Source organism: Periophthalmus magnuspinnatus, chromosome 1 (assembly GCF_009829125.3).
Source record: "Periophthalmus magnuspinnatus isolate fPerMag1 chromosome 1, fPerMag1.2.pri, whole genome shotgun sequence".
NCBI classification, from domain to species: Eukaryota; Metazoa; Chordata; class Actinopteri; order Gobiiformes; family Gobiidae; genus Periophthalmus; species Periophthalmus magnuspinnatus.
This window is the reverse complement of record NC_047126.1, coordinates 26003789-26029059: the sequence shown is the minus strand read 5'-3', so window position 1 is coordinate 26029059 and position 25271 is coordinate 26003789. Positions and strand designations below refer to the sequence as shown.

At 42.8% G+C, this 25271-nt stretch overlaps 1 protein-coding gene across 1 annotated transcript in view; it reads left to right on the top strand.

The window, feature by feature from the left end:
* The first annotated feature begins 1447 nt into the window (after nucleotides 1-1447).
* The window catches only part of LOC117370010 (voltage-dependent T-type calcium channel subunit alpha-1I-like), a 214296-nt gene continuing 190472 nt past the window's right edge, over nucleotides 1448-25271 (top strand). The window contains exon 1 of the mRNA XM_055221662.1: nucleotides 1448-1515. Coding sequence (XP_055077637.1) covers nucleotides 1463-1515 — 53 coding nt within the window. The 5' untranslated portion in view covers nucleotides 1448-1462. The remainder of the gene's footprint in view (nucleotides 1516-25271) is intronic.

Below are 25271 nucleotides of genomic sequence, written 5' to 3'. Positions count from 1 at the left end.
CAGCCACTCATCAAAAAACCTAATCCTGACCCACATATTCTTTCTAACTTTAGACCATCTCAAAGTTGCCTTTTTTGTCTAAGGTTTTAGTGAAGGTTGCATATGACCAACTGCAGGCTTATCTTAATCTTAACGAAATTTGTGGAAAAATTCCAATCTGGTTTTAAATCCCAGCACAGTACTGAAACAGCTCTTTTAAATGTTTTGAATGACCTGCTTTTCACTGTGGGACTCTGGAAAATCCACAGTTCTGCTGCTTTTAGACTTGTCAGCTGCCTTTCACACCGTGCATCACATTATCCCTCTGTCCCGCTTGGGGACCCATGTGGTCATTAAGGGTACTGCACTCTATTGGTTTCGATCCCATCAGTCACACAGGAGTATTTCTGTGAGCCTAGGACAGTACTCCTCCTCTTTGTGCCCCTCATACGGTGTGCCCCAGGGTTCTACATTAGTGCCAGTCCTCTTTGCTCTGTGCATACTTCCCTTAGGTGATGGTTTTAGAAAGCACAATGTCGCATTTCATTGTTTTGCAGATGACATTCAAATACATCTGCCAGTGACCGCCACTGACGAAAGAAGAAGGGATGTGCAGATTTGGCTGAGCACAAACTTTCTGAATTTAAATCAAAATAAAACTGACATTGTGGTGTTTGGCCAAGCTAACCCACTGCTCGGGCCTGACAGTGTGACTGGTCCTCTGTCCTGTTATTGTCGACCTGCGGTGAGGAATCCTGGGGTGACTGTGTATTCCATGTTCAAACTGGACAGGCACATTATCTCTGTCATAAAATCAGCTCCTTTCAGTTGAAGCTCCTGGCTAAAGTAAAACCCAACTTTCTACAGGCAGATTTTGAAAAGTAATCCACACATTTTTAACTCCGTACCTGGATTATTGTAAGTCTTTGTATGTGGGGCTGGTCCAGGACTCCCTGCAGCACTCACAGAATGTCCAGAACACTGCAGCTCATCCTATTTCATACCAGGTGCAATTCAAAATGTTATTAGTTGTGTTGTGTGCACACTATGGGTCCTCTTTATTTAATCCTCTGAGTCTTTAACACAGTTTAAGACTAGACTGAAAACTCGCTTCTTCTCCCTGGCATTTAATACAAGCTACACAGGATATCTTGTTGTTTTATTGTTCTTTTCCTAAGTGCTGTCTAGTAATTTGTTTTTAGTTGACTTTTATGTGAAGCACTTTGGTTTAAACGAAAGTCATCTCTTTTTAACGTGAGTTGTTTGTGGATCTGAAAGTGACATCAAACTTAACAACTGTGTTATCATGACAGGTCTTGAGGACGGACCGATACAGGAAGTGGACTTACGCATACAGGAAGTTGACGTGGATCCGACGGGGTGCGACGCGGATGACAACAGCAGCAGCAGCGACGATGACTCCAGTGACACTAGTGTGTTGGTGGTGCCGTACCCAGAGCTGGTCCCGGTGGTCTTCTTCTGTATGAAGCAGACCACGTGTCCGAGGAGCATCTGCATCAAGATGGTGTGCAGTCCATATCCTTTTACTAAAACAGGTCTGACCGAGAGGAGAGAGGGGGGCAGAGAGGAGAGAGGGAGCTGATTTTCTGTTCTCACACCTGGCATCAGGGGTGTCAGGTTTACATGCAGTGTATCAGGGACGTGCTCCCCGGCTGGCCCGCAGCACGTTTGATTGTAAAAAAAAAAAATCTGTCACTGAGTCTGCTCCTAATTGCAAAGACATCCAACTACAGGTGTGATTTTGATGTTGTGGTTTGAATGCAACATTACACAGCAAGATGAATTCATTTATGACTTCATAAACTCATGAGAATCCATCAGGCCTGACTCCTGCTGTGATTGCACCTGGACCACCGGTGGTTCATAGACTGGACCAATCAGAGAGCAGCAGTGCGGATTGGGCGCCCAAATAAAATAAAACAAAGTGCAACAGATGGCCTAGTCTAGCTAAAACTGACTATTTAGTTTGTGACAAACGTGCAGAGATGTCTGTGCTTTGCTCTCAAATGGATTTGGTCAAAGTTTAATCATTTGGCCCAATCAGACTGGAGTATTCATCTGAACATCCCGATAGTTCCCAAACGCTTCATGTGAGAGCTGCTCTCAGTCGTCACTGTTAAACTCGTATTCATCCCAGGGAAGAGAAGTCATATTTTGTTATATTATGCAGAGTGATCCAGTCTGGCTTTGTTCACACATGATCCTCCTCTGGAAAATTGCAGGTAAATTCCTAAGTCAAGCTTGGGATAATTTTTTGTTGTATATGTATTAGCAAAGCACAATGTGATGTATTGTAATTGTTACAGTGGAAAATGTACAGAGCCTCTCTGCTGTTGTGTAACACAGACCATGTAACACAGACCATGTAACACAGACCATGTAACACAGACTGTGTAACAAAGACCATGTAACATAGACGGTGTAACAAAGACCATGTAACATAGACTGTGTAACAAAGACCATGTAACATAGACTGTGTAACACAGTCTATGATATACAGTCTGTCGCACCGTACATAGACAAAGACTCTTTCTGCAATATGGTGGCCTTCATCTCTGTCTCTCTCTCTCTCTTTCTATCTCTTTCTATCTATCTATCCTTCTCCCTTTCTACTCTCTTCTTTCTCTTCCTCTCTTCCCTCCCTTCACTCTTTCCCTCTTTCTGCAGTACCGTGACCTCTCTCTCTCCTTCTCTCCCCTCTTTTTTCTCTCCCTCTCTTTCCATCTTTCTTTCTGTATTACGGTAGACTCTTCCCATCTCCCCCCCCCTTCCTCGCCTTCTCTATCTCTCTTTCCCTCTTTCTGCAGTATGGTCTCTCTCCTCTCTATCTCTCCCTCCTTCTCCCTCTCTCTCTCTCTCTCTTTCCCTCTTTCTGCAGTACGGTCTCTCTTCTCTCTATCTCTCCCGTTCTGCAGTCTGGTGGCCTCTGTCCTCTCTATCTCTCCCTCCTTCTCCCTCCCTCTCTCTCTCTCTCTCTCTCTAGCTGCAATATGATAGCCTCTCTCCCTCTCTCTCTCTCTTTCTGCGGTACTGTGGCCTCTCTCTCCTCTTCTTCTCTCCCTCCTCCTCCTCTCTCTCCCTCTTTCTCTATCTGCAGTGTGTGGCCTCTTTGTCCTCTCCTTCTCTCTCTCTCCTCCCCCTCTCTCCTGCTCTCTCTCTCTGCAGTACGGTGGCCTGGAGGGTTGTGCTTTGTGGTTTCTCAGTGTCAGACTCCGACAGATGGAGAAATGAGTCATGTTTTACTCCACAAACTCTTCGTCTGCAGAGAAACAACACTTATTCACTCCATTCTTTTGCTTTTTCTGCTGCGACTTTTCATTTCCACAATACTACACTGGTGCAGAGGAAATGGTTATGTCATTGTTAGATTCTAAGGCTCTAGGCAAATTGTGGGTCAGAAACATGGTACAAAATATTGGTTAGGGGAAAATCAGATACAAATCGATACTAAAACTTGTATTGAAACTATATTCTTATTTGAGCAGGTATCGATACTAAAAAGTCCCATTCACAGACAGAAATGAACCTTTCCTGGAACCTACCTGGATTACACAGATATAAGACACATGGAAGTATAAAAGAAAGTACAATCAACATGCACTCTTACTCTTAGTGAGGTCATCTCCACGGATCTGACCTGTAACTTAGTATGCTCGTCTGTCTCCATATAACAACCAATAACAACCAATAACATCTCCATGGAGACAAGCCATTGCAGACCCTCCACCAGGAATTATTAGAATTTTCTCTCTTTCTTCCGTACACTGGCCAGGCTCTCTCTCCCTCTCTTTCCTTCTCTCCTATCTTACGCTCTTTCTTTTTGACAACCTCTCTCTCTCTCTTTCTCTGCAGTATTAGAGCCTCTATCTTTCTTTCCTGCCACTTCTCCTCGCTCCCTTTCTCTCTTCCCTCTCTCGCCCTCTCTTTCTGCTATCCAAGCTGCCTCTCCCTCTCTTTCCTTCTCTCCTCTCTCACTCTTTCTTTCACCAACCTCTTTCTCTCTCTTTCTCTGCAGTATTAGGGCCTCTCTCTTTCTTTCTTTTGTGCCACTTCTCCTCTCTCTTTTTCTCTCCCCCCTCTCTCCCTCTCTTTCTGCTATACAGTGCCCTTTCTCTCTCTCTGCAGTATCAGGGCCTCTCTCTTTTGTTCTCTTCTCTCTCAGGTCTTTCTCCCCCTCTCTGTCCTCTCTCTTTCTGCAGTCTCTTTCCTCTGTCTCCCTCTTTCTCTCTCTTGTTCTTTCCTCTCTCACTTCTGCTTCTCTCTCTCTCCTCTTTCTGCAGTATAGTGGCCTTTCTCTCTCTCCTCTCCCTTTTTTCTGCAGTATGGTGTTCTCTCTCTCTCTCTCTCTTTCTCTCTCTCTCTCTCTCTGCAGTATGGGGGGCCTCTCTTTCTCTTCTCTCCTCTCTGACTTCTCCTCTCCCCCTCTCTCTGCAGTACGGGGGGCCTTTCTCTCTCTCTCTGCTCTAACTTCTCTCTCTCTTTCTCTCTGTCTCTCTCTCTCTGCAGTATGGGGGGCCTCTCTCTCTCTCTGCTCTAACTTCTCTCTCTTTCTCTCTCTCTCTCTCTGCAGTATGGGGGGCCTCTCTCTCTCCTCTCTAACTTCTCCTCCCCGCTCTCTCTTTCTCCTCCCCTCTCTTTCTCTCTCTCTCTACAGTAAGATGCTCAGAGTAATTATAATGTAAATGGCTTTATTTAAAATGAAAAATCTATTTTCTAATATTTAACAGAGTGAACTTTAGGATTCTGAAACATTTTTGGAGGGCAGGCTGTGAATAAAAAGCTAAAGTCAAAAATCAGCAGGAGAGCAGCTCAGAACAGACGCTATTCAGTTAAAGTCTTTCAATGTGTCTTTGATCAAACTGAGAGAAAGAGAGAAAGGAGGGGAGAGGAGAGAAGGAGAGGAAGACAGAGAGGAGTCTTTCAGTGTGTCTTTGATTGAACTGAGAGAAAGAGAGAAAGAAGAGAGGAGAGAAGGAGAGGAGAGGAGGACAGAGAGGAGTCTTTCAATGTGTCTTTGATCAAACTGAGAGAAAGAGAGAAAGGAGGAGAGAGGAGAGAAGGAGAGGAGGACAGAGAGGAGTCTTTCAGTGTGTCTTTGATTGAACTGAGAGAAAGAGAGAAAGAAGAGAGGAGAGAAGGAGAGGAGAGGAGGACAGAGAGGAGTCTTTCAATGTGTCTTTGATCAAACTGAGAGAAAGAGAGAAAGGAGGAGAGAGGAGAGAAGGAGAGGAGGACAGAGAGGAGTCTTTCAGTGTGTCTTTGATCAAACTGAGAGAAAGAGAGAAAGGAGGAGAGAGGAGAGAAGGAGAGGAGGACAGAGAGGAGTCTTTCAGTGTGTCTGATCAAACTGAGAGAAAGAGAGAAAGGAGGAGAGGAGAGGAGGACAGAGAGGAGTCTTTCAGTGTGTCTTTGATCAAACTGAGAGAAAAAGAGAGAAAGGAGGAGAGAGGAGAGAAGGAGAGGAGGACAGAGAGGAGTCTTTCAGTGTGTCTTTGATCAAACTGAGAGAAAGAGAGAAAGAAGAGAGGAGAGAAGGAGAGGAGAGGAGGACAGAGAGGAGTCTTTCAGTGTGTCTTTGATCAAGCTGAGAGAAAGAGAGAAAGAAGGAGAGAGGAGGAGAGAAAGAGAGGAGGAAACGAGGAGAGGACAGAGAGGAGTCTTTCATTGTGTCTTTGATCAAACTGAGAGAAAGAGAGAAAGAAGGATAGGAGGACAGAGAGGAGTCTTTCAATGTGTCTTTGATAATACTTGGAGAAAGAGAGAGGAGGAGAGAGGAGGAGGAAAGAAGAGAGAAGGAGAGAGGGGAGGGTTGGAAGAGGGAAAAGAGCGATAATACTCAGAGAAAGGATAGGAGATAGGAGGAGAGGAGAAGACTGGAGGAGAGTGAAGAGGGAAATGGGGAAAGAGAGGAGAGAAGAGGAGAGTGAGGAACAGACATTGGAACTGTTTTTGTCTTTGTCTTTCTTTCCTCCGTATTCTCCCGCGTTTCCTCTTCTGTCACTCTTTCTCCACCCTCCCTCTCCCCTTTTTATTTTTATCACTTTTTCTCTTCCTCATCTCTCCTTATATCTTCCATGTCTCCCCTCCTCTCCCTCTTTTTCCTCATCTCACCCCTTCTTTCCCATCCTCTCTCTCTTCTTACCCCCCTCCCCTTCTTCCTATATATTACGTTTCTTTCTCCTCCACTCTCTCTCCTCTCTCATTTAGTTTTCCTTTCCTGTACATCCTCTGCTCCTCTCCTCTTCATCCTCTGCTCCTCTGACCCTCTCCTCTTCATCCTCTGCTCCTCTGACCCTCTCCTCTTCATCCTCTGCTCCTCTGACCCTCTCCTCTTCATCCTCTGCTCATCTGACCCTCTCCTCTTCATCCTCTTCATCCTCTGCTCCTCTGACCCTCTCCTCTTCATCCCCTGCTCTTCTGACTCTCTCCTCTTCCTCCGCTGCTCGTCTGTTTTAGTAGAAACATGATGAATGTTGTGGACACATTTACAAACCTGTCATTCGTGCTGAGTGGTCTGTGTTTCTCAGTTTTGCTCCTCTGTTCTCTGCTGTTTGCTCGTGTTGCTGTCACAGAGCCCCTTCATCACAAATGACATGAAATCCTGCTGCATCATATAAAGATTAGATCCTTTCATTTGTGGATAGAAGGGTCTGTATTACCCCAGGGACACAAACAGCTCAAAGTACAAACACACACACACACACACACACACACACACACACACACACACACACATGCAGTGAATGGCCTGTCTCCTGTTTAAGTCTATGGGGACGTGCTAGTGTCATGCAGCCTGTGGTTTTAGCGTTAGCCGTGTAGCTGGAGCGCTCTGTGGTCAGATCTCTTTATCTATGTGGGAAAACAACCTATTTGCTCTGAATGCACAGAACAAAGAGGAAACATTGGCCACATTCATGACTTTTTTACAAACAAGTTCTTCTTAAAGAGGGGGTAGTACGAAAAATAGACTTTTGGTACTTTCTACCATGATATAATGATGCTCCCTCAACAGAAACATGCCTGAAGAGGTTAGATATCATCATGCATGTTTGAGTATTTCATTGATCTCTCCTGAGCTCTTTTTGAACCCTCCTCACAGTTAGCTGTATGAGCCTGTACAAGGTTCTGCCCATAAGCCTACATCACCCATGGTGCCACAGGACAATTCCCCATAAATATACAAAAGTATAATGCAAAACTGTACACGGCAACTTGACAAACCTGATGTCCAGTAGTTTCTAATGCACGCTGATGCTGTGGCGATAGGAAAAGGGAGAGGAGACTCAGAGCATCAAAAACACCACAAACCTATAGTTAATATGTAACAGGAAACATATTGGTCTTTATATGTTAATGTGTTATATGTTACATGTCATACTGAGCTGCAGAGGCTGCACTAGCACTGATTCATGATTGGCTGCAGGTGCTGGGGTTTAGTCGGTGATGATTCAGATCAGAGAGAGTCCTTTTAGGTTTAAACCAACTGGATTTCAATATTGAAACTGGCAACCCAAATGAGAGAAGCATGTGAATAAAAGCTATATTTGATTTAAGCATTTTTATCTCATATCTGGACACAAACACGTCAAGTTTGTGACTTTAAATCTTACATACAGTTCCTTTAAAGAAGACAGATTATGCTATGTCTGCTCTACAGTTATACTCTGTGGCACTCTGGATAATTATGTTATAATGTGGACATTTTAAATAAAAAAATAAATAAAATTATATATATATATATATATATATATATATATATATATATATATATATATATATATATATATATATATATATACGCGCTGACTTCTGCTTTACAAAACTGCAGTGTCCAGTGGGAGCTGATGTCACCGTAAACGTCACGAGGATACATTAGAAGGGAAACATTTATAAGACGTTTAAAAGCTCTAAAACATTGATGTAAGTACAAATGTGTTGGTAAGAACATGCATAGGTGAGATCCTTGCTCACTTTAACCACACAGGTTGATTTGGCCTTTGTAAAAAAAACACCTCTCAGTTTCCTTGAAGTGTCATTTTTCAATCAACTCCAAAATGTGACTTGGCGTTGTCCTTTTGCAGAGGCCATTAAAGTGATGGTTGAGCCTGGTTCATTTGTCTGAGCCCAGCCTTAAGTCACAGCTGCTTTAATCCCATGTAAGAGCGCCGACAGGGGCTCTCTGTACAAACCCGGGGCTGTTGGCTGGTTTAAGCCGCATTGATCCGACTCTTTCTCTGCTTCTCTGAGAGCCTTGGTCGATCTACTCCAAACAGTCAATGCATCTGTGTGAGTGGACTTTACTTAGACCGCAGCTGGAGCCAAAGACAAGGGGATATCCGAGCGTCTGGACATGGACTCAGTGCTCACGTTTGCTCTGTGTGTGACCTATGACTCACTCTGGAGCGCTGGTATTTTTGGAAATTCTTTTGTGCTTGAATGCACCAGGGTTTACTTTTACAATGGGATTTTAGACACCAAATAAGTAAGAAATGATTCATTCAGAAGAGGAGAGGGTCAGAGGATGAAGAGGAGAAGAGGAGAAGAGGAGAGGGTCAGAGGATGAAGAGGAGAGGGTCAGAGGAGCAGAGGAGAGGGTCAGAGGAGCAGAGGATGAAGAGGAGAGGGTCAGAGGAGCAGAGGATGAAGAGGAGAGGAGCAGAGGATGAAGAGGAGAGGGTCAGAGGAGCAGAGGATGAAGAGGAGAGGGTTAGATGGAGCAGAGGAGAGGGTCAGAGGAGCAGAGGATGAAGAGGAGAGGGTCAGAGGAGCAGAGGATGAAGAGGAGAGGGTTAGATGGAGCAGAGGAGAGGGTCAGAGGAGCAGAGGATGAAGAGGAGAAGAGGAGAGGGTCAGAGGAGCAGAGGAGAGGGTCAGAGGAGCAGAGGATGAAGAGGAGAGGGTCAGAGGAGCAGAGGATGAAGAGGAGAGGGTCAGAGGAGCAGAGGATGAAGAGGAGAGGGTTAGATGGAGCAGAGTAACTTTTTGAAGAAATTGTACTTCTCAGCAGCATTCATTTACTCCTACTTAAGAAATATTTAGATTGAAGTAACAGTACTCTAACTTGAGTAAAGGTTTTGGTTCCTCTTCCCACTGTAAATCAAGTGACAACAGCTGTATGTCGACAATATGAAATGAGTTGAACATTTGTGTTTGTGCATTATTTCATGTTTTGTCCATTAACTTCAAATTATGTATCAGACCCCAGCAGTACTTTTCCCAAACACTTTTTCACTCTCACTTTCTTGGATCACTCCTTTATACTTCTACTTGTGAGGTGCAAATTGTGAAGTAACGTTACTCTTCAGGATACTCCAGACACAGTTTGTGAACTTGCAGGCTAAAGCTGATGATTCATAGTTGTTGAAATGCCCGGTCAGCTTTGGAGAAGAGAGAGCTCATTTGTAGAGTTGGCAGAGTGGTTAACGCCCAGTGGCATGTTCAGTGATAGAGCGATCAAAGTCCCTCCTGTGTCCAACTCGCTCTCAGGCATCATTCTGCACTCTAACAGATGTTTTGGATGAAAATATATATTCGCCAAGACGAGCATCATTTTTAGGAGGATTTCACTAATGGTTTGGTTGGCGGCAGAGTTGTTAGCCTGTTTTCTTTCCCCAGGGAGGAGGCTGTAGAAAAAAGTGGACTAAGTGAGTGTGATGTCACCCGTCGCCTCGAGTCAAACGAAGTACAAGGGCGAATCTGGATCTCTTAGCAACCAAAGGGCCAATCAGGAGCGAGGCTATTGAAGGTAACGCCCCTTCCCTCTGGTTTAGCAGCGTTGCCAATCAAACCTGTTGCTAACGCTAACAGGAACAGGCTGACAGCAGCAGTTACAGAGAGAGGGGTGACAGTTTTTCAATAGAAAGTGAATTGGAGCCAGAGTTGATGGATGTTCACTTCCTAGCAGGTTATCCATGTCCAGAAGTGTATATATAGTCTATGGTTGTGGGTTAGACTCCTGATCCCTCTAAGTGCAGTGCGCCTGTCCTCTCTGTGTTACTGTGGCAGAGTGGTTAGCCTGCCTCTCATAAGGAGGATTGTATTTGTGTTAGTTTCACATTTTTGTGCAAATCGTCAGAGCTAATTGGCTTTTGTGTTCCTGTCTCACTCGTACACCGTCTCCATGACATAACACAACTGGGTCTCTCTCTCTCTCTCTCACACACACTCCCCCTCTTTCTCTCTCTCTCAAACACCACCGGCACTCGTTTATTTATTTATTTTTTTTCATGTTAGCCTGGTCCATTGACAACATGTTGGTGGTTTACAGTTTCTTGTTTTCCCTGAAGGATTAGCTGCTCCCCCCTCTCTCTCTCTCTCCCTCCTTCTCCTCCTCCTCTCATCCTTTTCTCTCTCCTTCTCTCCATCTGTTTTTCTCCTTGTCGCTGTGATATGTTTTGTAAATATTATGTAAATATATGCAAATATTTCAGTTTGTTTTCTGTAAATACCAGGTGTGAATGGAAGTAATAAAAATGTTTTTGACAAACACAATGAACGTAAAAGTCTATCCCCTTCTCTCTATCCCTCCCTAACTCTCTTATTCTCTCTCCCTCCCTGCCTCCCTCCCTCACCTTCCGTTTCTCTCTCTCTCTCTCCCTCCATCCCACCCTCCCTCTCTTTCTATCCCCCTCTCTCCCTCCCAGCCTCCATTTCTTTCTATCTCCCTCCCTCACTTGCCATTTTTCTCTCCCTCCTTCCCTCCTTTCTATCTCTCCCTCCCTTCCACCCTCTCGTATCCTCTCCCTCCCTCACCCTCCGCATCTCCGTCCCACCCTCCCTCTCTTTCTATCTCTCTCCCTCCTTTCCTCTCTTATTCTTTCCCTCCCTCTGTTTCTCTCTCCCTCCCTCATTCCCTCACCCTCGGTCTCTCTCTCTCCCTCCATCCCTCCCTCCCTTTCTCCATCCCACCCTCTTGTCTCTTCCTTCATCCCTCCTTCCATCCCTCCCTCACCCTCCGTCTCTCTCTCTCTCGTTCTCTCTCCCTGCCTCCGTCTCTTTCTCTCTTTCCCTCTCTCCCTCCCTCGCTCTCTTCATAAGTGGAGGAGTGATTTTCTCTCTCTCCATGGGGCTGTGTAAAAGCCTGTTTGTTTAATCTGTAAGTGTTACATTTGTGCTGCATCGGCTTCACTCAGAGCTCAGGGTTTGAGCAGAAAGAAAACGAGGAGGAAAGAGAGCGAGCAAGAGAGAGGAGGGGGAGAGAAAAAAGGAGAGAAAGAGGAGTAGTTTGTTCTAATGAATGACAAACAGAATGGGCGCTGGAGGTGCGTGTGGTTGTTCAGGGCAGATGTGGCTACAGAAGAAGCTTATCATGTACTGATGAATCAGCCACACAGAGTTTCATCTGAAGCTGAGCCGGGGCTGGTCAGAGCTTCGATGAGAGTGGAGCAGTAGTGACTTCAGTGCAAACTGTTGTCGTGTCCTTTGGCAAAACACTTCACCCACCTTGTTTAATATGAATGAAGAGCAGGGTCGAGTGACTGGTGCGGGTCAGTGGTGCAGATTGGCTGTATTACTTCAGTTTTACTTCAGTGTTACTTCAGTCTTACTTCAGTTTTACTTCAGTTTTACTTCAGTCTTACTTCAGTCTTACTTCAGTTTTACTTCAGTCGTACTTCAGTCTTACTTCAGTCTTACTTCAGCTGTACTTAAGTCATACTTCAGTCTTACTTCAGTCTTACTTCAGTTGTACTTCAGTCGTACTTCAGTTTTACTTCAGTCTTACTTCAGTCTGTCTTACTTCAGTCTTACTTCAGTTGTACTTCAGTCTTACTTCAGTTGTACTTCAGTCTTACTTCAGTCTTACTTCAGTTGTACTTCAGTTTTACTTCAGTCTTACTTCAGTCTGTCTTACTTCAGTTGTACTTCAGTCTTACTTCAGTTGTACTTCAGTCTTACTTCAGTCTTACTTCAGTCTTACTTCAGTTGTACTTCAGTCTTACTTCAGTCTTACCTCAGTTGTACTTCAGTCTTACTTCAGTCTTACTTCAGTTGTACTTCAGTCGTACTTCAGTTTTACTTCAGTCGTACTTCAGTTTTACTTCAGTTTTACTTCAGTCTTACTTCAGTCTTACTTCAGTTTTACTTCAGTCTTACTTCAGTCTTACTTCAGTTTTACTTCAGTCGTACTTCAGTCTTACTTCAGTCTTACTTCAGCTGTACTTAAGTCATACTTCAGTCTTACTTCAGTCTTACTTCAGTTGTACTTCAGTCGTACTTCAGTTTTACTTCAGTCGTACTTCAGTCTTACTTCAGTCTTACTTCAGCTGTACTTAAGTCATACTTCAGTCTTACTTCAGTCTTACTTCAGTTGTACTTCAGTCTTACTTCAGTTGTACTTCAGTCTTACTTCAGTCTTACTTCAGTCTTACTTCAGTTGTACTTCAGTCTTACTTCAGTCTTACCTCAGTTGTACTTCAGTCTTACTTCAGTCTTACTTCAGTTGTACTTCAGTCGTACTTCAGTTTTACTTCAGTCGTACTTCAGTTTTACTTCAGTTTTACTTCAGTCTTACTTCAGTCTTACTTCAGTTTTACTTCAGTCTTACTTCAGTCTTACTTCAGTTTTACTTCAGTCGTACTTCAGTCTTACTTCAGTCTTACTTCAGCTGTACTTAAGTCATACTTCAGTCTTACTTCAGTCTTACTTCAGTTGTACTTCAGTCGTACTTCAGTTTTACTTCAGTCGTACTTCAGTCTTACTTCAGTCTTACTTCAGCTGTACTTAAGTCATACTTCAGTCTTACTTCAGTCTTACTTCAGTTGTACTTCAGTCGTACTTCAGTTTTACTTCAGTCTTACTTCAGTCTGTCTTACTTCAGTCTTACTTCAGTTGTACTTCAGTCTTACTTCAGTTGTACTTCAGTCTTACTTCAGTCTTACTTCAGTTGTACTTCAGTTTTACTTCAGTCTTACTTCAGTTGTACTTCAGTCTTACTTCAGTTGTACTTCAGTCTTACTTCAGTCTTACTTCAGTTGTACTTCAGTCTTACTTCAGTCTTACCTCAGTTGTACTTCAGTCTTACTTCAGTTGTACTTCAGTCGTACTTCAGTTTTACTTCAGTCGTACTTCAGTTTTACTTCAGTTTTACTTCAGTCTTACTTCAGTCTTACTTCAGTTTTACTTCAGTCTTACTTCAGTCTTACTTCAGTTTTACTTCAGTCGTACTTCAGTCTTACTTCAGTCTTACTTCAGCTGTACTTAAGTCATACTTCAGTCTTACTTCAGTCTTACTTCAGTTGTACTTCAGTCGTACTTCAGTTTTACTTCAGTCTTACTTCAGTCTGTCTTACTTCAGTCTTACTTCAGTTGTACTTCAGTCTTACTTCAGTTGTACTTCAGTCTTACTTCAGTCTTACTTCAGTTGTACTTCAGTTTTACTTCAGTCTTACTTCAGTCTGTCTTACTTCAGTTGTACTTCAGTCTTACTTCAGTTGTACTTCAGTCTTACTTCAGTCTTACTTCAGTTGTACTTCAGTCTTACTTCAGTCTTACCTCAGTTGTACTTCAGTCTTACTTCAGTCTTACTTCAGTTGTACTTCAGTCGTACTTCAGTCTTACTTCAGTCTTACTTCAGTTTTACTTCAGTCTTACTTCAGTCTGTCTTACTTCAGTCTTACTTCAGTTGTACTTCAGTCTTACTTCAGTCTTACTTCAGTTGTACTTCAGTCGTACTTCAGTTTTACTTCAGTCGTACTTCAGTTTTACTTCAGTTTTACTTCAGTCTTACTTCAGTCTTACTTCAGTTTTACTTCAGTCTTACTTCAGTCTGTCTTACTTCAGTCTTACTTCAGTTGTACTTCAGTCTTACTTCAGTCTTACTTCAGTCTTACTTCAGTCGTACTTCAGTTTTACTTCAGTCGTACTTCAGTTTTACTTCAGTTTTACTTCAGTCTTACTTCAGTCTTACTTCAGTTGTACTTCAGTCGTACTTCAGTTGTACTTCAGTCGTACTTCAGTTTTACTTCAGTTTTACTTCAGTCTTACTTCAGTCTTACTTCAGTTGTACTTCAGTCTTACTTCAGTCTGTCTTACTTCAGTCTTACTTCAGTTGTACTTCAGTCTTACTTCAGTCTTACCTCAGTTGTACTTCAGTCTTACTTCAGTCTTACTTCAGTTGTACTTGAGTCGTACTTCAGTTTTACTTCAGTCTTACTTCAGTCTTACTTCAGTTTTACTTCAGTTTTACTTCAGTCTTACTTCAGTCTTACTTCAGTTTTACTTCAGTTGTACTTCAGTCTTACTTCAGTCTTACTTCAGTCTTACTTCAGTTGTACTTCAGTCTTACTTCAGTCTTACTTCAGTTTTACTTCAGTTGTACTTCAGTCTTACTTCAGTCTTACTTCAGTTTTACTTCAGTTGTACTTCAGTCTTACTTCAGTCTTACTTCAGTCTTACTTCAGTTTTACTTCAGTCTTACTTCAGTCTTACTTCAGTTTTACTTCAGTTGTACTTCAGTCTTACTTCAGTCTTACTTCAGTCTTACTTCAGTTGTACTTCAGTCTTACTTCAGTCTTACTTCAGTTTTACTTCAGTTGTACTTCAGTCTTACTTCAGTCTTACTTCAGTGTTACTTCAGTTTTACTTCAGTCTCCCCCAGAGCATCCACAGGTGGTACAGGAGCCAAAAACTGTGCTCAATAATCGTAACGTTACTTCAGAATCAGGGCCGGCCGGAGGCTTCAGGCGCCTGTAGAGTTTTCAGTCTGATTTTTACAGCTGGTTGACATGATGACATTGTCTTAATTTTGTCGAACATGAATAGATGGCACTGGAATGATGAGGCCCCAAGAAGAATTTGTCATTGGGGCTCTCACCACTTCAGTGCCACGTATTCATGTTTGACGAAATTAAGACAATAATGTCATCATGTCAAGCAGCTGTAAAAATCAGACTGAAAACTCTACAGGCTCACAACAACAATAGATACAAGAACAATGTCCACGCATGTCCTGCCCCTCCACAGAGACATTTTTAAATTATAGACATTTTTTTCAGATTTTTTCTGCATGAATGTTGAACTTTGAATGAACTTTTAGCCAAACGTTCCATTTTGCTGAAGTGGGCGTACATTTATCAGTTCTTTGATATAAAAGATCTGGGTAGAGTAGCCAAAAGACATACTCTTACTACACTCTACTTTTTTTTTTTTTTTTTAAGTATTTTTATTTGGCCATTACATTAAAAATCAATTATTCAACTTGTATACGGTTGTACATAACATCTCTAACATGACCAAAAGTGTTTAGGCTGGAGCAAAATGTACTTATAACGAATATATTTAATAATAACACACAAGAATTCAAAGAAAAGCAGCATCCGTTTAACATATGACTCAATATGTAACAAAAGAAAAACTACAAACCATTCCTGAGTCCTGTAATGTTCAAAAAGTCATGTTTTATACCTATTTTAAACGCTTCTATTGTGTAGGAGCTTTTAAATGTATTATCACGGTTGTTCCACACATTAACCCCTCGAACTGAAATACAATGACGCTTTTTACCGGTTCTAGTCTTATTTTTTTTGAATATACCTGTTCGTTTGAGATGATATTGACTCTGACTGATGATTATACGCCTTATACATCATTACGGCTGTGCTCAAATCAACAAGATCAAACAATTCTACTCATTTTACTTCAAAATTATATCACACAAGAAGTACAAAGTAGTTATCCAAGTCAGAGTACCACAAGAGAACGCGATCAGACTTACAGTATAATCGTCAAATAAGGTGAAGTTAAAGTAACGGACAGAACATTAAATGATATAATGACACAAAAAGAGCCTCATTTCACTTCAGGACCGTGTTATTTTGATGTTTACCGTTGGCTTTGGATGCGGAAGTGAGTTAAAATGCGCTGAGATTTGGTGTAAACGTGCATATTAATGAGCGTTAATATGATGCTCCGAGGAGTCGTTCACAGGTCGTTCACTCGTCCTGCAGATGCGACAAAGAGGTTTCCGTCATAATCAGTGTTATTAACGTGACAACAGGAGCAGTACCCCGCTGTAGACGACACTCACGGCGTCTGAGAGTTTAGATAAAAATCCACAACTAGGAACAGACAGTGTAATAACCCGCTGTCTGCATGTCGCTCTGACGTGTCCTGCGTGCGCAATTATACACCTCCAGATTCATTGTTTTATCCTGTTTGTTCGAATGTGTAAAGTGGACTCTCTTCATCAAAAACAACTTCCTCTGGAGTTTTTCATGTATCGTCCAGTACTTAAGACAGACTGGACTTCGCTGACTTTTAATCTGACGTGTCCAAATGCACCTCTCGTTCCTCGACACAACGAAAGCACACACAAAAGCGAAGTATTTTCAAAGAAGAGATCAAAAATGAAACTAAATCATATCTGAAGGAGCGCTGCAAGAAACGCAAAAAACGTGCTCTGAAAAGTGACTCGGGTAAATGTAACTGAGTACTATCCACCTCTGAAAGCAGCTGTGGGTTCAGTACTACATAGATAAACCCGTGTAAAGCACCCATGGGTGTCTTTAAAGGCTCTGTACAAACCCGGCGCTTCCTCATTATGACTCAGAAGTCTGTCAGAACAAACGGACCGTCATGATTTTCTTTGACTATGATGTAAATTTAGTTCAAAGGTGAAGCGTGCGGTGTTAACAGAACAACTTTTACCTTCAGTTCGGTAGAATTTGACTGAAAAGTGAAGGTGTATGGAGCACTTCCTGTATCACCGCATGACATCACAAAGTGGAACAGAGCGTTTTGTGTTTTTTCTGCGGAGTTTGTGCGTTAAACGTGTGTGAATGAAAGAAAAAAACAACCCCAGGGATGTTCATGATGAGGAAACAACATTATAAAATAGATGATAAAATAGCGTAATACGGGCTTTTTAAACTAGATTCTTTTGCCCGACGGACATATCGCACAATCATCGGGTCAAAACGAGGGCGCAGTTTAAAATTAAGTAGTTTTTTCAGGTTTTTGAGACGGTAAAAAAAAAAAAAAAACACAGGTAGAGCTTGTCTCCGTGCTGCTCCTGTGCAGTTAGTGTAACGCTGTAGGCTCAGTGGTTCATGTGGAGCAGAGGAAATTGAAAGTGAATTGAAATCCATTACTCAGCCCATTCAGAGCGTTCATTTTTGGGACCGGAGGAGGTCTGCCCCCCCCTCACGTACACGCTCCGGCTCCTGGGGGTCCTCTGGTTGTGAGATTTGAGGTACGGTTATTTTATCTGGGACTGAGGGCTTTTTTTTTTTTTATTATAATTGCGTGATTAAAGAGGGAGTGTTTTACTTCTATGGGGTATTATCTGCTAATTAACTGCTTTATTGTTTTGAAAATGCTATACCTCTCTTTACTCTCTGCGCTAAGTCACTCCCCCTTCAGAGCACAGACTGTATGTGGACTGAGGGAGTGTGACGTCGCCCGTAGTTATAGCGGCTAATCGGGAACCAGGGATCAAGGCTTTTAAAAGTAACTGTAATAATATAGAAATAAAAAAACTGGATCATGTAGAGTGGGCTAATGTAGTTCTGGTTTAGTCCTGGTTTATTAATCCTGATGTAGTCCCAGTTTAGTCCTGGTTTAGTCCTGAGTTACTCGTGGTTTTCTTCTGATCCTGGTTGAGTCTGGCTTGTAGCTGGTCCCAGGTGTTGTTGGTTGAATCTTGATGAGCAGAGCCTGGAGAGATCCTCTTCAGGGTTAGTTTAAGTTTATTCTGAATTTGTATTAAAAGGCAACACAACTGGGCTAAACCAGGATTAAACCAGGATTAAACCAGGACTAAACCAGGACGGAACCAGGACTAAACCGGGACTGCACCGGGACTAAACCAGGACTAAACCGGGACTGCACCGGGACTGAACCAGGACTAAACCAGGACTAAACCAGGACTAAACCAGGACTGAACCAGGACGGAACCAGGACTAAACCGGGACTGCACCGGGACGGAACCAGGACGGAACCAGGACTGAACCGGGACTAAACCGGGACTAAACCGGGACTAAACCAGGACTGCACCGGGACTGAACCAGGACTAAACCAGGACTAAACCAGGACTAAACCAGGACTAAACCAGGACTAAACCAGGACTAAACCAGGACTGAACGGGGACTAAACTGGGACTAAACCGGGACGAAACCAGGACTAAAGCAGGACTAAAGCAGGACTAAACCAGGACTGAACCAGAACTAAACCGGGACTAAATCTGGATTATATCAGGACTAAACCAAGAGTAAACCAAGATTACATCAGGATTAATAAACTAGGACTAAACCAGGACTAAACCAGGACTAAACCAGGACTAAACCAGGACTAAACCAGGACTAAACCAGGACTAAACCAGGACTAAACCAGGACTAAACCAGGACTAAACCTGGACTAAATCAGGTCTAAACCAGGTCTAAACCAGGTCTAAATCGTCTCCTCTCTCCTCTCTGTCCTGGCCCTCCTCTCATGCTGTATGCTAATGTCTATATTAATCTCAGCTGAGGCTCCTGTTAATCACATATGCAAATATGTGAGGAGTGAACGCAGAGCCTGCTCCTTCTCTGTTTAAGCTTCATATTAAACCAGTGTTAGTTTAACAATTCACTGTGAACTGTCCTGGAGGTAGCAGCAGGATAGAGAAGAGAACTTAAAGAGGGAGGATTTTACTTCTCAGGGGTTTTAACTGTAACACATTACATAATTAGATCACCGCGTTACCTTTTATTGTATTAAAAATGCTATATATTATGTTTTGTAAAGTTTTTTTTCTTCTGTTTTTGACACTGTGAGCCACCTCTTCCTTCGCTCTCATCGCTAAGTCACCCCCCCCTTCAGAGTGACATCATAACCCACTCAGCACGCATCTCTATGAAACTACTGCACATCACATTAGGTTAGTCAAGTTAAATGTTTACAATTTTGTATCTTGTTTTCGTATGGAAAACTGCTGATGTAAGCTTGTGGGTGGGGCCTTGTACATGATCGTACTGCTAACTGTAAGGAGAGATCGCTAAAATACTCAAACAAGCACGAATGACGTCTACAGCCTCTTCAGGAACATTATAACATGGCAGAAAGCTCCAAGTAGATCAGTCATCAGATTAACAGTTAAAAAAATAGTTTGTTAAATGTCTGCTCACATCATTTTTTGACACTTTTTTGTTTGTTGTGGTTTAATCGCTGCATATTTGAAGGACTGGGGGACATAGCCATTCTCTAATGAGGTGTTTATTATATTAAGGACATGATCTATAATTAGAGGGAGTATTTCTTGGAGGAGTCTGCTTGGGACAGGGTCTAACATACAAGTTGATGTTTTTGGGGACATAAAGGCTAAAGTTGGTGGACAGCTGTAAACTTGTCTAGTGTCACTGGTGGATTTATGCATGTCGTAATACTGCTGCAGGTGGGACCAAAAAGTGCAGAACTCGGGGCAAGTTTACAATGTTTATTTACAGTTTGTGAAATATCAGACAAGTACAGGTTAGGTCCAAGACGAGACAAGGTAGTGGAGACAAAACAGACAATACCGGAGTAGAAGCACGGGGTCAGGAACAGAGCCAGAGGAGCTGGGACGGTCCAGGGAGCAGGAATGTTTGACACGCGGACGATCTGGCCCCGAGTGTCTGGTCCTGGCTCCTCTTATCCGCGGCAGGTGGCGATGATTACGCTGACGGAATGCAGGTGCGCGTGGGAGGAGCCAGGAACTCCGCCCAGCTCCAGGTTCAAGCAGGTGAGGGAGGGGAAAAGCACACAGGGAAACAACAAAGGAGACAGAAATGCGTGCATCATGACAATGCGGGACATCGGTTTTACATCCTGGACCTGCTGAGTACTTAAAGTTGGAGTAATGTAATTTAATGTTTCTCTAATGCTTCTCTTAAATTCTAATACCGTCTGGTTTGGGCCTGTAGAGTCTTATAAGTCAAAAGCAGATTTTCCATGGCCTTTAGGGATTTCTCAGTGTGGGAGCGAGCGCTATGACCTCTCTAATTTTCTGACCTTTTGTTTGAGTGAGCGCAGTTCTTCGTTGTACCATGGGGCTGGAGCTCTGGGCCTAACAGTCTCTTGTTTTATGGGAGCTATGATATCAAGAGCGATTTTCAGGGAGTGCATAGATCTGTCAAGAAAATTTAATCACTAACAGGGTCACATGACATGTCCTAAATTCTGTCATTATAGTTTTATTTTGCGGCAGAATAATCTTTAAGGATAAACTGAAATCTAATTAGTAAATGGTCTGATAATACTGGGCTTTGAGGGAGGACATTTAAATCACTGATCATATGTTAGAAGGTCCATGGTGTGCTGCAGGACTGTGGGTTGCTTTACTCACATTCTGGGTAAAATCTCAGGCGCTGCTATTGTCAACACGTACGTTAACTATTCCAGCACTTTCCCAGGCGAACTCAATCAAAAACTCTGAACAGGGACAAGGAGGTCGTGAGATTATTATGAATAATGCAGCTTTTTGGTTTCGGGCTTCAGGCTTCAGTGCTTCCAATTACCAGATCCGCGTTTGTAACTCTGTGACTCTGACCTCCAAAACTGCCACTACACTACACTTGAGGCAACTATCCCCGTCGTCTGTAAAGGAGCAGGTTCTGACTCCGCACATGAACCTGAGCAGATAGAGAGAACAAAGCGGAGGAAGGTCCAGCCATGATGCTAGGCTAGTACAGGGTGAAGTTAGTGAGAAGGGCATAAATCCACAAAATACTAAGCAATAGGAGCTTTATAAGGCTCTGAGGGTTTAAGAAAGTAACCAAGAGCCACTGTCTGCAAGAAGAAGTTAGAAAGTTATTTGATTTATCCATGGATTAACAATAGCAGAAGAGACGGTCTGAAAACAACTGACAAACAGAATACACTCACCAGGAAGTGAGGCCCCTCTCTCTATATATGTCCTGTCTCTTCTCCTCTCTCTGTCCTCTCTCCTCTCTTTTCTCTCTCCTCCTGTCTCCTGTTTGACAGCGTGATGTGTTCAGGAGCAGGGTCTCAGTGGTAAATCCCTGTTCTGTGTGTCTCATTGAAAACAGCAGTGCTCCGGGCGCTTTAAAACTGTGAATAAAAAACACTGTCCCCATAGAAGCACTGTGTATGTGATGCCAAAGCAGATCCAATGAGTCAGGAGGAGTAAACCAGGACTAAACCAGGGCTAGACCAGGTCTAAACCAGGACTAAACCAAGACCACGTAACCACGTAAACCAGGGCTAAACCAGGGCTAAACCAGGGCTAAACCAGGGCTAAACCAGGACTAAACCAGGGCTAAACCAGGACTAAACCGGGACTAAACCGGGACTAAACCGGGACTAAACCGGGACTAAACCGGGGCTAAACCGGGACTAAACCGGGACTAAACCGGGACTAAACCGGGGCTAAACCGGGGCTAAACCGAGGCTAAACCGGGGCTAAACCGGGGCTAAACCGGGGCTAAACCGGGGCTAAACCGGGGCTAAAACCTCTTCAGGCATATTTTTGGTGATATCATGTCTATGTTATAACATCGTAGAAACCTTAAAAAAACATTTCTGCATATTAACCCTCTTTACTATATACTGAAAAAAAACCCCAAAACATAACACTGCTAAACTCAAAGATCTTGTATATTAAAGCAGACATAGTAAAAATCTATGACACCTGTGGATCATTATAATTTGGACATTTTAGATCACAATATTCATCTAAAATGACTTAATAACAGAGACAAGTCCTCTGACTTCCACATGTGAAAACTGCTGTGTCCATGTGTGCACTGACGACACTGTATATTGTATTACTGTATTGTGTGTGTTTGTGTGTACCTGCCTGTCTGCATGTGTGTGTGTGTGCGTGCGTGTGGGTGTGCATATGTGTGTGTCTGCATGTGTGTGTGCGTGCGTGTAGGTGTGCATATGTGTGTGTGTCTGCATGTGTGTGTGTGTGTCTGCATGTGGGGGTGCACGTGGGTGTGTGTGTGTGTGTGTGGGGGGGGGAGTGCATGTGCATATGTGTGTGTGTGTGTGTGTGTGGCTGTATGTGTGTGTGTGGGGGGGGAGTGCATGTGCATATGTGTGTGCGTGTGTCTGCATGTGTGTGGGTGTACGTGTGTGTGCGCGAGGGTGCATGTCTGTCTGTGTGTGTGTCTGTACTTGTGTGTATGAACATGTGTGGTGTGTGTGAGGGTGCATGTGTGCGGGTGTGTGTGTGTGTGCATGTGTGTGTGTGTATTGATTTTAGATGTACTTGTTATTTGTGGCTCCAGAGGGACACACTCTAAACCTGAGTTTTAATGGATGTCACAAGACATTTTAGGATTTTATCATATTTTGTTGTCCCTTCTCTCGGATGGAGCAGGTGCGAGTAGATTTTTTTTTTTTTATAAGTAATGTCTAAAAAGAAAAAACACAAATGTCAAATGAAATGGTAATAGTGGTTATTAATAAAAGGTGCACACTGTAACTTAGTAGGAGTAGTAGGAGGTCCACCATCTGCTTGTCTCCATGGAGATTTTATTACTTTGCTTGGGGTAGCAAAAGAAATATTCAGTTCTGTCAACCAGACAAAACATTTAGAGTGAAGATATTTTGCAGCTCATCCCAGGTGCATCTTCAGCTCTGGTCAGAGTGCTGCTGCTGGACACAGAGGGAGGAGCTACACTCACACTGACACACCTTTTATTTACAGTTTCTGTTTGTGGCTGCGTCTGTTGAACTACACTAAGGCTGTGTCCAAATGTCCACACTGTTCCGTACTTAGGGGACTATTTTGGGATCACAAAATTGTTAGTGCTGTCTGAGTGAAAAAAGTAGTGCACTCAAAATGTCCTCTTTAAGTAAATTTCACTCTTTAAGAAAGTACAGTATGCTGTCAGATTACTGTCTCGTACTTCATCTGAGAGAGAGACGTGACTGAAAAATAAACCTCTCGCCATGTTAAAAGTCGGCCATGTTGCTTTCTATGGATCAAACTCAGCATGCGTCCTCCGATCCATGCTCTGTCCTGATTGGCCGAGGCGTGGTCACATGACTCCCGGTGCGGCTCTGTATAAACTGGCTGTGAGCAGGTTTCCCGCGGTGAGCTGTCGATTCCAGTTATTGTCCAAACTCCAGCACCTGCAGCGGGGAGAGAGGAGGGGGGGGGGCAAAAGAGACGTAGCCCAGCCACAGTGCACCTCCGCTGGGCACGGGGAGGAGGAGGAGGCCTGGGGAGCTCTGGACCAAAATACAATACAACACTATTCAGACCTAATGCTTTTATATGGGACTATTTTCAGACTCCACAGATGTTTTTTTTTTTTTATTGGGGACAAGGGTCATTCCTCCTTTGTGTTTGTCCAGCCACAACACAACATCTGCAGATTAAAGCCGCTGTACCTGACTTTTACTGAAAAAAAACAGAACCGGGACGTTTTAAAGGTTTTGCAGAGAGGTCCAAAGTTATTCCTCACTTACCTTCTGCATTCAGAGCATCCTAATTATTCACCATGATGATTTTATAAGCACTTTTCTATCAGAGATCATATCAGAGTTTTGCTGTTGTGGTAATGTTAACAAACCAAATATTGTGTTTGTTTTGTTTTTGTTTTACATGGGGCGACAGAGAGGCAACGCTGTCAGGTGAATGCTGTTGTTGTGTTCTTAAGCAAGACACTTAACCCCCCTCACCCTCTGTACACTGGTGTGTGAATGTGTGTATGAATGTGTGAGTGTTTCCTTGACGTAAAGCGCTTTGAGTGACTTGAAGATGGAAAAGCGCTGTATAAATGTGACCGTTTATCATTTGCATTTTTTGTGCATTTCTGAAGGACATTGCATATATTTTAGTTTATCTACACATATATAAAATTATAAAAATTTGTACCAAAATGTCTGAGATGCTGCTTAAACAATTATAATGTTTAAAAGCTCTGGAAAGTTAATTTTGTACAATAGATCTGTTTTAGGATTTTTATCATAGATTCAGATTTGTCAAGTTTTATTTTAGTCCTGTTTTCGTCCTGGTTCAGTCCTTCTTTTAGTCCTGGTTTAGTCCCGGTTCAGTCCTTCTTTTAGTCCTGGTTTAGTCCCGGTTCAGTCCTTCTTTTAGTCCTGGTTTAGTCCCAGTTCAGTCCTTCTTTTAGTCCTGGTTTAGTCCCGGTTCAGTCCTTCTTTTAGTCCTGGTTTAGTCCCGGTTCAGTCCTGGTTTAGTCCTGGTTCAGTCCTTCTTTTAGTCCTTCTTTTAGTCCTGGTTTAGTCCCGGTTCAGTCCTTCTTTTAGTCCTGGTTCAGTCCTTCTCTTAGTCCTGGTTTAGTCCTGGTTCAGTCCTTCTTTTAGTCCTGGTTTAGTCCCAGTTCAGTCCTTCTTTTAGTCCTGGTTTAGTCCCGGTTCAGTCCTTCTTTTAGTCCTGGTTCAGTCCTTCTTTTAGTCCTGGTTTAGTCCTGGTTCAGTCCTTCTTTTAGTCCTGGTTTAGTCCTGGTTCAGTCCTTCTTTTAGTCCTGGTTCAGTCCTTCTTTTAGTCCTGGTTTAGTCCCGGTTCGGTCCTTCTTTTAGTCCTGGTTTAGTCCCGGTTCAGTCCTTCTTTTAGTCCTGGTTTAGTCCCGGTTCAGTCCTGGTTTAGTCCTGGTTCAGTCCTTCTTTTAGTCCTGGTTTAGTCCTGGTTCAGTCCTGTTTTAGTCCTGGTTCACTTGTGGTTTAATCCAAGGAAGAAACACATTTTTTGCTCATTCATTTCATACATTTTATATCAATTATGACCTAAATGAAACAAATGCTCCCTGGTGCCCAATACTTCTTTTTGGTAATAGTTTTTATGGATATAGTGTGATGTCTGTGAAGTTTTCAATCAAGAAGTAAAAGTACCATTTGAAACCACTAAAACAGCTCAATGTCTTGGGGTGAAGTTGGTAAAGATGTACAATTATATTATTATGTAAATGTACTTGTCCTAAGCGTTTTAAAACTCACACAGTAGCTATATGTGCTCTCCGCTCCACTGCTCTTGACAGGTTTAACCCCAGTGGGATACGGACGGGTCAAATGCAGAATACAGATTTACTATAGCATAAAACCTTAACTTTACATACATTCTTTATAAGCATTAGGGTTGTAAAAAGTCGAAAACCTGATACTAATCGGTGCTAAAACTCGTATTAAAGCTAGATACTCATGAGCATAGCCTGTATCAAACATGGATGAATGAAACAAAACTAGGTATGTTTTTCATCAGGAAACAACATAACATTTACTTTGAATTAAAGCCAGTTAAAATCTCACCTAAGACTATACTGTTGTTGTGTCGTTTAGCAACACACTTCACCTCATATACACCAATCAATCCTTCACAAACTTGT